The following is a 12,642-nucleotide window of genomic DNA, read 5'->3' as shown; positions in this document are numbered from 1 at the left end:
CCCCGTCCTTAACAGTTAATAAAAAATAAAAGCCTACTGTGTCATTGGTGCTTAACTAAAAACGAATTATATTACAAATATTTTCTTTTCCAGTTTTTACAGCATTGAAAATAGAAATAAAATTACAGTAAAATAAATTCTTGAATTGATGGATCTTTCAACAGTTATTATCATTACTGCGTCAGTCAAGACGCATATGGTTTACAGCAATGAAATTCTAGTTTATTGAAATAAATTCAAGGCTATAAAAGCTCAGATCAAATTAAAATTTAATCTTACCTTCTGCCTGCGAGATAACATCTGCCGAAATGTGGAAACACGAGTAAATTGAATATAAACGGGAAATACAATGTTGAGAGTATAAACTCAGCAGGATACGAAGATGTCCAATCAAATTCAGTCAGTTCTACGCAGATGACATCAAAACGACGGATAAAAATAGCCACTTCGCTTAAAATTGAAGTGACCGCCAGAATGAACTAAAAGAAACTCCATTCAAACCGCAGCTTTACTTCTTTTTTGTGCAGGGGGGGATAAGTTTCAAACTGTGTGTTATGTGTTAACACAGTTTTTTTTTCAATTGACAGTAAGGAGCACAATTAAAACTCAAAACGAACAGACAGTATTCTATATCTGAAGGGGTCCCCCCTCCTCACCACCTTGCCTTTCACGCTAAAGTTTTTAGCATTACTAAGGAAAGCTTCCAATTCTAATTAAACAGCTCTTGTGTTTCAGGAGCTGTTCTAAGAAGATTTGGACAAACTGTTTAACTTTAGCGTAAAGAGCAAAGTATTGAGGAGGGGAAAACTTTCTCCATCGCTCTTTAATACTCAACTCCCCCTCCCCTTTCCCACCCTGCCCTCCCAACCCTACCTTAGCCCCTGTCCACCCTTACCTTCCCAACCTTCCCGTCACTATATTATCACTTTGCCTAGTGCCATAGTTATGCAGGTCACTATTAATTTAGCAAGGACTCTTAAAAACATCAGGGGTTAAACCATTCATACACTGAATCACAAATACTGGTGCTTGGTAATCTCTTATCTGACCTGCATTAAGGAACTTCAGGGACCTACGAAAAGCACAGGTGTCATGTATATCCTGGACATACCTACCAATTGCTCTAACTAACAGCTTTATTTTGTCGAAATGGCACTCTTCTATAGTTGTATAAGAAGTTACTGCTCCATAGGATGCAACCGTAGGAAATATATGGGTAAACCAACGAACCCCCCACACCTCCTCAGGACCAGAACATAATTTGCACTTTACTCAAAAAAAAACTTTAAATGTTATCCCTTTTTTTACTTTAACAAATAAAGAAGTATTAAGACTATAAGTAATAGATGTCAAAATATGTATATCAAACTGACAATACACGGTTACATTTCTTTTTTAAGTAAAGAGCAAATTATTTTCTGGTCTGAAGAAGACATGGGTGTTGTCAGCTATACTCCTTTTAATTTTTTCTCTTTTGAGTTTGACTTGGCTATCTAATGTAATTTCTGTTAGTTTTAGATTTCATTTATTTGTTAATGATGATTTATGGTAGTTTTACACTTGGAAGATAAGAAAAAGATACTCGTAAAAATTGACAATGCTTTCGTCTGTAAAAACTCAATTACTTTAGAATTTGTTGGTTCCAAAAGCCAACTGTCCTTTCAAAGGATAGCCAAACCTTCTTAAACTTTTAGGTGCCATATATTTTAGCTTAATTTTGATGATTATTCACCTGTATTTTTTTTCTTCTGTATTTTTTTTTTTTTAATTTGGCACCTGCTACTGCCAAAAATCGCAAAGGCTCATATGGAAGTCTTTTCGACACAAATGGATTTGTGTTTTATTTTCTAAGTTTTTAAGATACTTCTGCTGTATAAAATCTTCTTTTTCCTGTTCCTTAGCACTTTTCAGCGAAACTAAAAACAAATAAAACTGTTTTAAATTAAAGCCATTTAGAGGTCAAATTGACCATAATTAAATACTTTACAAAACAATATTAGTCTTTAATACAAATAAATCTAATATAATTTTTACCCAGTAGACTTGTTTACAAGTTTTGGTCTCTCTTTGACCCAGCCACGAGAGGAAGGCTCCATAAAATAGTTGAAAGATCTTGATGAGGAGGTCTAACATCTTAACTGAAAAATAAACAACAGTTATTTAGTAAGTAAAATAAATTATACAAATTATTACATCTTACAAATTATTATACAATTACACAGATCACAAATTTTGACGTTACTGTTTAATGACACATTGGAGTTTTCAAAAATGGCAGTTTCCTTCTCTTTTTTTCTATTGTACTTAAGGCCCTCTAGGTTTGACGATGAGCCATAAATTTACTTGGAAACTAAGGATTTGCTGATTTGGGGCCTAAAAGCCGGACGCACGTTACTTTTTTCCGGCACCGATTTCATTTATGTAGAATGATACATTAAAGTACACCCTGCGTGGTGATTGTGGAGAAATTATTTACAATGCCCCCTTCCCCAAAAAATGCTTTCTTTGCAGGCCAGTCCTAACCTCAGCTGGATATCTGGACTTTTGTATCTATTATTCACTGTCAAATAAATGGATTAATCCCTATTTCAAAGCTTATTTGGGAGGATGTAAAGAGCGACGCTTTGAATAGATTGGGATGGAGGAGTGTGCGCAACAATGTTGGTCTCAGGGGACTTGGTGCTGCAGTGAGTTGTTAGCAGCTGTAGTAGTACATCAATGGAAAAAGAAAATCTAGCCTAAAAAAACACAGTAAAATTTTATACAAAAAAAAAGCAAAAAGAAAAAACTAACAATTAACAAAATTCAATATGGTAGAGAACCAAAGCACAAAACAGTAAGGTAACAAAGCAAGAAGTGTGCTATGTCAAATTCCATGCCAAAGATACTTCAGATATATAATAGTAGCCTACACATAAAGCAGACATTTTTTTTTTTTTACCTTAGTGCTTTGTTTTTTGGTTCTCTACCATATTGGATTTTTTTTCCTTTTGCTTTTCTTGTATGTTTGTATGTTTTATGGTGTTTTATTGTTGTTGTTTTTTTTTGGGGGGGGGGGCTAGTTTTTTTTTCTATTGATAAAGGCTTCCAGATGTAAAGCCGAAATTACTCTTTTGAATATATTCTTGCTTCAGTTATAACAAGATATAGAAAAGGGTTAAAAAGAAAACCTTGAACATATTTACCAAATATGAAACAATTAAAATGCAAAAAAGCAATTTAAAGATTTTCCCCTATAATTCCCTTATTGTTGAGAAGTTTCAGGTATATGCTAAATTAGTAAAACTTCAACATTATTTGAAGTTATCAACATTATAAACTATCATTTTCATCTATTATTTTAAATTATTTTATTTTTAATTATATTAGCTTATTTGATCTTAGATTATATTTATAATTTAATTTTAGCTAAATTATTTTAGCTTATATTTTTAGTAGTGAATGAATTTGCTAAGTGTTAGGGGTTAAAATTCTGCCATTTTATTGGATATTAGGACCAATATTAGTGAATGTAAATATTCTCATCATTCCTCTTCATTAGCTTCCTACACGAGTACAATTAGACATTAAAGAAAGTATCATCCAAAAAGCAATGATTTATAGCAAACTACAGGTTTACCTTTTTTGTCCCTTTTTTAGGTTTTACCATTAAAGCCTTACAATTGAATGGAGGGGCAGAGATATGAGGTTCAATACCTCTTTCTTGGCCCTAATTTGGACTGTAGATCCATTCCTGAAAGACTGATTCACTCACCTATATCAGCAAATTTCCAAGACAGTCAAAAGCTGCTGACCTAGAATTCTACCAAATTGTATTGATCAACCTTGAATCTCCCTTTTGTAAAATAAGGTTCAAAAACCTGCATAGTTCTAGTAGGAGCCATAAATATTAGTCTTTTGCACATGGTATTTGCACAAACAGTTGAGCAACTAGTCACTTTTCATGCAGTTAAGTAATATGTAGCAACCCAAAGAAAATAAACAGGCAACAGATTTATATACACCTCTGTTTTCTTCCTCAAGATATACTAAAACGGTACATTTTTACCAACAGACACTTTCAAAGATTGAACTGCTGTTCAATTTAACTACACTTAGAAAATGAGTTAGCCCTTATTTTTTTTACTAGAAACACTAAAACTTAAATCATTGACCAAAATGCAGCTGAATCATTTTTACAAATGTTGCCATAAAACCAACTTTAATCATGGTCTAAATTAGTCATACTTATGTCCAAAATGTAGTTGCATCCAAGATATGATTATTTACCCTACAGTTCCTTCAGACAAGGTGCTAGTCTAATCAGTGCTGTAAATAAAGAAAAAATCTGAGAAGGGGAGTGGTGCCCATGTTTCAATAATCAGCCTAAAGTGAGATGATTTCAAAAAAGCTCAAGGGAGCAGAAAATTAATTAGAATCGAGCAGTAAGCAATTCATATTTTATCAATAATAAGCTACTGCTGCTACTACTACTAATAACTCACGGCAGAACCAAAAGCCAGAGGCCAAAACAACTGTGCATGCTACTCCTCCATCCCAATCTATTCAAAGCTTCCCTCTTTACCCACTCACAAAAACTTCCAATTTCCTTTAAATTCTTTCTTACAACCACTCTCACTCCCACCCCCAAGACAAACTGCTTCTTGTTGGGCCCTAGATGGGAGGCAAAACAGTAATCCTTCTTTTTCTTTTGCAACCTGTAATCCTTAATGTGCAAAAAGTGACCTAGCTATCTTAATCCTTCTCTTATTATAGACCTAGAAAGCAGGACAGAACCACATTTTCTATACAGCTTACTGCTTGAAATATGCTTAGTCAAACATGAACCCATAAAAACACAGCTAATGAAAATGTGGTACCCATAGCTACATAGCACATAAAGAAATTCAAATACATAAATGCATTAAAGACCATAAATTGTAAATCTGTTTATATCATGATTAAAGTAAACACAGGGGCCCAATAATACTAGTAGGAATTGCTGAAGCTGTTGCTCTTTCTGAGTGGATTCCTATAACTAGCATATTGCCAACACCCTAAACAAATTAGAGTTGAACACATACAAAATTGAAATTATGCACAACTAGGGTGTACTATATCTTACGTTCAATAATGTAAGTTGAGCTATATTCAACTTTCAATAATCATGATTGACCAATTAGAGTAAGTTTAAAGGCATGAATTCTTGAAATTAGAAAAGATAGAAGCTTATAATAGACATTTGTCCTGTAGTGATGCAGTGGGTTTAACCTTAGCTTGGTAATATGGGACCCAGAGATCAAACCTTGCTGTAGCAACACACTGCAAGAATGAAGCAAGAACCTTGATAGTGAAGATCCATTGTTAATCTTATTACTTAGAATAGCTATTTCTCTATCTGTAAGATAAATATGGCACAATATGCAAAGATATAGGATTAGTAGACAATACTTGGGAACAAATTAGTGTGGATAATTGTTGAATTGGTAAATATATACATATTCATATAATTTAACTAGGAAGACATTGAATAAACTGCTTGGTGTTTTTATGCTTTTTCCAAATTCAATCATCCCTTCTGGGGCAAATTCCATTTTGAGCTCTTAAGGGGTCACAGTGTTAAACATTTGAAAAGTTAGTCAAAAATTAATTAGGCAAGATACAACTCACCACAGCACTAAGCCGCCTGAGGCCAGAACAACTACACACACTCCTCCTCTATCCCAATCTATTTTAAGCCTCCCTCTTTACACCCTCCCAGGAAGTGCCCATTTCCCTTGAATGTTTTTTTATGACATCCTCCCACTCCACCCACAGACAACCTGCTTTTGGTTTAGCCCTAGACAGTTGGCCAAAAAGGACAATCTTTAGCAATGTGTCATCCATCATCTGCAGGATGTGCCCTAGCTATCTCAGCCTTTCTCTCATTATAGCTCTAGAAAGCAGGATTGAACCACACTTTTTGTACAGCCTACTGTTTGAAATACAGTGAGTCAGCAAGGTACCCAGAACAATCCATAGAAAATTTCTCTGGAAAACACCAAGCAAATCATTATGCTGGAGATTTGCCCCTGGATAGCAGTCTTCTTACTAGCCAAAACGTTGGGGGGGGGGAGGGAGGGGGGAGCAAGAGATTTTACCAACTGGCTGGTCATTTTTACAGACTGTTTTTTTGTTGATAAAAAGCATAACGTCTGTTTCAAATACAATATGTAAAATCACTGCACAAGTCAGTAAAACCAGTGCATTTACCAACCAAGATTTACAAAGGATAGTAGCCCTACTCTCATTTGTGATAATTTTGTTTGTTTTATGTTTCACTAGTTCATCTATAGTGACATCTCTTATTTTAAAATTTGATGTTATTATTCCTTTTCAATTTTTACCTGTTACAGGTTTCATATTTCCATTTTTTTATTTTTAACTTGTTAAGAACCTTATTAGCTGGAAAATATTTTAAATTAATAGAGAAAAAATGGAAAAGAGCTGTGAAACCAAAATATAAAAATTGACAAACTTAACATATTATGTCAGATCTAGAAAGTTACTTGTAAGACATATTGCTGGTTTTAATGAATAAATACCAAACTATAATATTTACTTATGCATAGTACTTTTAGGTGTATACATCATGTCACTATCTTAATGCTGTTTATTTAACCAAAGTGTAAAATTGTGGCACCATCTACAAAATCACAACAGGAGTTGGTAAATCTGCTGGTTTTACCAACCAAGTTCAAAATTTCAGTAGATGACATGTCAGTATTTCCATGGTTTTTATTCAGTGAATATTTACCAGATCATATTATTGAGTTACAATAAAAAGTAAATATACCACTTGGTGCCTTTTTATGCTTTTTAGGAATATAATAATCATTTTTGTCAGAAACAAATTTTAGCCCCCACCCCTATATAGCCTATACCAATTCAGGGTATATATTTGCACATTAGGGGGGGGGGGATATTTTTATTTGTGATGTAAATGAGAGGTAAGTTTAAACTTGCCCCCCCCCCCCTTAATGGGCAAATATATACCCTGAATTGGTATATATATGGGTGTGGGCTAAAATTCATTTCCAACAAAAATGATTATTATATTTGTAAAGAGCATTAAAAAAGGTATCAAGTGGTATATTCCCCTTAGTTGTAACTCAATAATATGATTTGGTAAATATTTACAATTTATTCAACCAAACAAAGAATTCTAATGGCACTGGAAAAATTATGGCATGAAGCACCTCAATTTTACAAAACTATTTGGTAAATATTTACCAAATCATATTATTGAGTTACAACTAAAGTGAATATGCCACTCAATGCCTTTTTTTATGCTCTTTACAAATATAATAATCATTTTTTTCAGAAATGAATTTTAGCCCCCACCCCTATTTATACCAATTCAGGGTATATATTTGCACATTGGGCGTTTGGATAATTTTATTTCTGATTTAAATGAGAGGTAAGTTTAAACGTTCCCCCCACCCCCCGATTGTGCAAATATATAGCCTTAATTGGTATATATAGGGGTGGGGCTAAAATTCATTTCTGACCAAAATGATTATATTTAGGCCTAGGCTATAAAGAGCATAAAAAAGGCATCAAGTGGTATATTTACTTTAGTTGTAACTCAGTAATACAATTTTGTAAATATTTACCAACTATTTGTCAACACAACCCTTCAGGGCCCAGAGACAGGTGTTTTAAGTTATACACTAGGGATATAAATGCTTCTTATGGAAGGAATGCTTGTGTAAACTTCAAAGGGGCTCATTTGATTGGAAATTGAAAGTTCTAGTTTGTTTTTTTAAAGTTCTAGTTTTATGAGGAATAAAGTGAATACACCATTCGATGCCTTTTTTATGCTGATTACAAATATAATAAGCATTTCTATTGGAAATGAATTTCAGCCCCCCCCCCTATATATAGGCTATACCTAACCTAACCCTGAATTGGCATATATAGGAGGGGGGGGGGCTGAAATTCATTTCCGATAGAAATGCTTACGCTATTATATTTGTAATCAGCATAAAAAAGGCATCAAAATGGTGCATTCACTTTAGTCCAAACTCAATAATATGATTTGGTAGATATTGACCTTTTTTTTTACCAAGTGACCAAAATCATTAGGGATACCCCCCCTATACATGATGGCCCTGCTGGCGGGGGGTGGGATATAACTGCCAGAGGTGGTGAATATTATACGGCCTAGCCTACACAAAGACCATTAAGAGCTACACCAAGTGGTATTTTCTTATTACATCTAATGAATAAACCATTGGTAATGAGTTTAACAAATTTAGGCTATACAAGGCCTATTAAAAGTTTCCTAGCTTAAGCCTAATGTAAGGAAATATGTAAATTCAACCAACACTGAGAGCTTAGGCCATATAATTCTAAGTATGGCAAGGGCCAAGGTCATTTTAAGTACACAAGTCAAAGGTAGCCATCACAAGATGAAGAAAATTTCCTGAAACTCTTACCAGTTCTGACTTCAACAAGACTGGCCAAAATTTTGGACATTCACCAGTGTTGTGAGCTCATAATCTCTTGAGTACCTAAGGAAACAGTAGAAAAGTGAAAACGCCAAATGTAGAGACGAAAGAGCCAAATTACAACTTACTTCCTTTCAACTTGATTAACGCTAAATTAATGCTGAATAAGTAGTCATGGCGGGAGAAGGAGTAGTGTTGGGTCATATACTCCAAAAAATTATTCAAGTATAAGCACTAAGTACTCAACCAAAACTGTAATTAAGTATCAGTACTTAAGCACGGAAGAACATGGCTTGAAGGATTTTTTTTGCATGTTAAAGAATATGGTTAAGTCGTCCGGAAAGAAACTGACATTAGTTGTTCCATTATTTCCAGTGGAGAAGTGAAAAGGAACTCCATTCTAGTACCACCAGGGCTTTATCCAGGAGGGATCTGGACCAACGAAGACCAGTCATTTTTTGACAGATTAACAGATCCGTCAACAGATGGCTGGTCTTCCTTGGTCCGAATTCCGGAATCTGGCCCCAGAAATCTGTCAATGAAGACTGAACTTAAACCATGAAATGTTTGCCTAAACCGATGCCACAGCACTATGGTCAATAAAATAGTTAAATGTCCCACAAATTTGAAAAACGATGTCTGAAAAAAAGTCTCTATTTTAGTAAAGAGTCATGACATCTTTGTTTAATTTAAGTATCGAAAGCTTCTCAAACTTAGCATCTTTTAATTGGTTTATTTTTGCAGTCAATGCATCTCCTGCAGCGGAAAATAGGTGTTCAAAAGGTGCAGAAGATAGGAAATTGGTATTAAATTTCTTAAACAGTTTTCCAACTTTCGGATAGTCTTTCAGAGAATCGAGGGTCCCCCTCTTGTCTTGAAGAAATTTGAAGAATTCAGCTTTGAGACTAGTATCTATATTTAATTCTTGATCATTGACAGTATTATCATCTTCCATAAACGAATATAAATCATTACTTTTAATGGTACCAGACTTCTCAGCCCTTTCAGCCAGCTCATCACTGGGGACCAGCATGGCTACTTTTTTCATTTCTAAGTTTACTATGTCTATTATTCGTTTTTTTTTCCTTGCAAGGCTGGAGTCATTAAACATAATTTGAAACTCGGGTAACAGCAAGTAGCTCTGACTAGTTCACGGGATGCTTTCTCTTCCAATTCCATTGAGAAAACATGCGAGAAGCGTTCACACAAACCACCTAAAATGGCCTCTACTAATGGCAAAGCATGCTGGAGAATACGGATATTGTGAATCATTTTGGTTTAATCTCCAAACCATAAAGTACTGGCAAAACAGCACCAATATAGCGATTTTTTGCCTTGCGAAAAAATCCAAGGCTTGGCACAATGGATCTGTAATAAGCAAATACTCCTTAAGCAGATCCTTCTCCACTGGCTTCAACTTTGGAAGCTTCAGTGCTTCACAGGCACTGAAAAACGTTTTGCATCAGATGTGACAACAACAAACTTTACTGCACGATGGAGAGAGTTCCAGTGTGTAGCATTAAGTACGACTGGGCACCTTCCAGTAATTTCCAAAAACTTGTCGGCACCTTTTGTGCTATGATCGGTTGCATTCAACATCGTTTGGCATTTGGACATGGTGGATTGATAAAGTCTTCTTGAAGATGGGAATTAGCTGAAAATACTTGGACTTATATAATTAATTATCTGTTTTGTCCTTGATGTGATTGAGCTACAAAGCTACGCTAAAGTTTACCTCTTGAATTCTGTCTAACTGTAATCAACTTTGCTTCTGAAGTTTCAACACAGTTGTGCAAAATTACTGGACGGTTAAAGCCATTGAAAGATCATGGTAATTAGAACATAGCTGCCAAACAATTGTCTATTGTCAGAAGACTGATGTGTCCTATAATTCAGAAGACTAAAATTATGTGTTTTCTTCACCATACACTCACCTTCAGATGCTTGTGAAAGTTGGCAATGACCTCAAAAGGTCCTATCATAGTCTTGCTTGGACAGTTCCCTGATCTTCATCAAAGGCAACGCTAAAGCTCTGCCTATAGTAAAGGCCATACGGCTTCACTGTTTTATTATTATAAGGTTTTTTCAGAGGCACTTCATATGAAAGAGGTCGTCACATAAACTTCGGAGGAGGCTTGAAATTGGAGGTTCTACTGCCTTTTTAAGAGTCCAAAGTAATTGGAGGGAAACTAGCACCCAAGCACCCTTTTTTCCCAAATGTATTTGATAAAAATTTTGAAATAGCCATTCTGTTAAAGATTGTTCAAAGATCATATAGCACAAAATCCGGTGTCAAAACACCACCCCCCCTCCCCACGGCTCGGAGACATGCGTTGCAAATTATGACCTGGAAGCATATATGGTTCTTACGGAAGGACTAATCGCATAAACTTCAGAGAGGGCTCATTTGATTGGAAATTGAAAGTTCTAGTTCACTTTTTAAGAATCAAAGAGATCACAGGGTAACCAGCCTCCCCTATGCACTTTTTTCCCATATGCATCTGATAAATATTCTGAGATAATCATTTTGTTAAAAATAGTTTAAGGATCATATAAAAAAACTCCGGTGTCGACACAACCCTTCAGGGCCCAGAGACAGGTGTTTTAAGTTATACACTAGGGATAAACAACAAAAGTACGAAGAACAAAAGGGAAATCTTTTTGTAAGACAGTGGAGATAATTTGAATGAATATTTCGGCCCTATGTCCAAGGGCCGTCCCCAGCAAGACAAAAATATATAAAAGAAAAAAGACTCACAACAACATGCGACCAATAAAACCAAAAAAGTGTCCTGGTTGAACTTCGCTGAAGTAATGATGCTAGGACTGTTTTGAAAAAATTTCCACTTTTTTGGTTTTATTGGTCGCATGTTGTTGTGAGTCTTTTTCTTTATATATTTTTGTCTTGCTGGGGACGGCCCATGGACATAGGGCCGAAATATTCATTCAAATTATCTCCACTGTCTTACAAAAAGATTTCCCTTTTGTTCTTCGTACTTTTGTTGTTTGTGATGGAAAGGCAGTGTGGTCTTCGTCGCTATTTACACTAGGGATATAAATGCTTCTTATGGAAGGAATGCTTGTGTAAACTTCAAAGGGGCTCATTTGATTGGAAATTGAAAGTTCTAGTTCGTTTTTTTAAAGTTCTAGTTTCTAGTTCACCAGAAAGGGCTCGTTTCATTGGAAATTGAAAGTTCTAATTCACTTTTTAAGAGTCCAAATTAAAATCAAGTATTTTGCAGAAGGCATCAAGACATGGCTAATTGTTGAGAAATACCAAGACACATAGTCCGAGTAATTGAGAGCCAAATCTAGGATAAGCCCCTTTTATGATTGTATAAAGATCATAAGTCCAGGGGATATTGTCCGTCACGTGAAAACCCAAAATCAATCCAATCTTTCATCCCTTACTTCTATGACTATCTACCTTAGTTCTGCCCTAGGAGTGACCCATGGATGGATGATAGATAGACTTATCTATCAACAAATGAAATGACATGATTTTTATACAATCATAAAAAGGGCTTATCCCAGATTTGGCTTTCAATTACTCGGACTATCTGTCTTGGCATTATTCTAAAATTAGTCATGTCTTCATGCCTACTGCAAAATACTTGATTTTAATTTTGACTCTTAAAAAGCGAACTAGAACTTTCAATTTCTAATGAAACGAGCTCTTTCTGGTGAGCTAGAAACTAGAACTAGAACTTTAAAAAGTGAACTAGAACTTTCAATTTCAAATCAAATGAGCCCCTTTGAAGTTTACACAAGCATCCCTTCCATAAAAACCATTTATACCCCTTGTGCATAACTTAAAATACCTGCCCCCGGGCTCTGAAGGGTTGTTTCGACACCGAAGTATTTTTACACGATCTTTAAACTATTTTTAACAAAATGACTATGTCAGAATATTTATCAGATGCATTTGGGAAAAAAAGTACATGGGGGGAGGCTGGTTACCCTGTGATCTCTTTTGTTTCTTAAAAAGTGAACTAGAACTTTCAATTTCCAATCAACTGAGCCCTCTCTGAAGTTTCTACGATCAGTCTTTCCGTAAGAACAATATATGCCCCCATGTCATAATTTGCAACGCATGTCCCCGAGCCGTGGGGTGGGGGGGGGGGTGTTTTGACACCGGATTTTGTGCTATATGATCTTTAAACTATTTTTA

At 35.2% G+C, this 12,642-nt stretch overlaps 1 protein-coding gene across 1 annotated transcript; it reads right to left on the bottom strand.

The window, feature by feature from the left end:
* Positions 1–273: 273 nt before the first annotated feature.
* LOC148939645 (uncharacterized) lies at positions 274–8,543 on the bottom strand. Its single transcript, XM_089106806.1, has 3 exons — positions 8,460–8,543; positions 2,035–2,138; positions 274–479 (listed from the first exon to the last, which is right to left on the bottom strand). The coding sequence occupies exons 1-3, from the start codon at positions 8,497–8,499 to the stop codon at positions 276–278; spliced, it is 348 nt and encodes a 115-aa protein (XP_088962932.1). The 5' UTR covers positions 8,500–8,543; the 3' UTR covers positions 274–275.
* Between the last annotated feature and the right edge of the window lie 4,099 nt (positions 8,544–12,642).

The sequence above is a fragment of the Artemia sp. Qi Xiang Cuo genome, chromosome 21 (assembly GCF_049724085.1).
Source record: "Artemia sp. Qi Xiang Cuo chromosome 21, ASM4972408v1, whole genome shotgun sequence".
Classification (NCBI taxonomy): domain Eukaryota; kingdom Metazoa; phylum Arthropoda; class Branchiopoda; order Anostraca; family Artemiidae; genus Artemia; species Artemia sp. Qi Xiang Cuo.
The sequence above is the reverse complement of the archived record's forward strand: the minus strand, read 5'-3'. Positions and strand labels throughout refer to the sequence as shown.

Bases quoted from the DNA above. Each gene is read 5' to 3' on its own strand.
- LOC148939645 (XM_089106806.1), bottom strand. From the start codon at position 8,499: ATGTCCAAAATTTTGGCCAGTCTTGTTGAAGTCAGAACTG. The intron at 2,139-8,459 runs GTAAGAGTTTCA...TTTATTTTTCAG, and splicing joins TCTTGTTGAAGTCAGAACTG to TTAAGATGTTAGACCTCCTC. The intron at 480-2,034 runs GTAAAAATTATA...AGTTTCTTTTAG, and splicing joins CTTGTAAACAAGTCTACTGG to TTCATTCTGGCGGTCACTTC.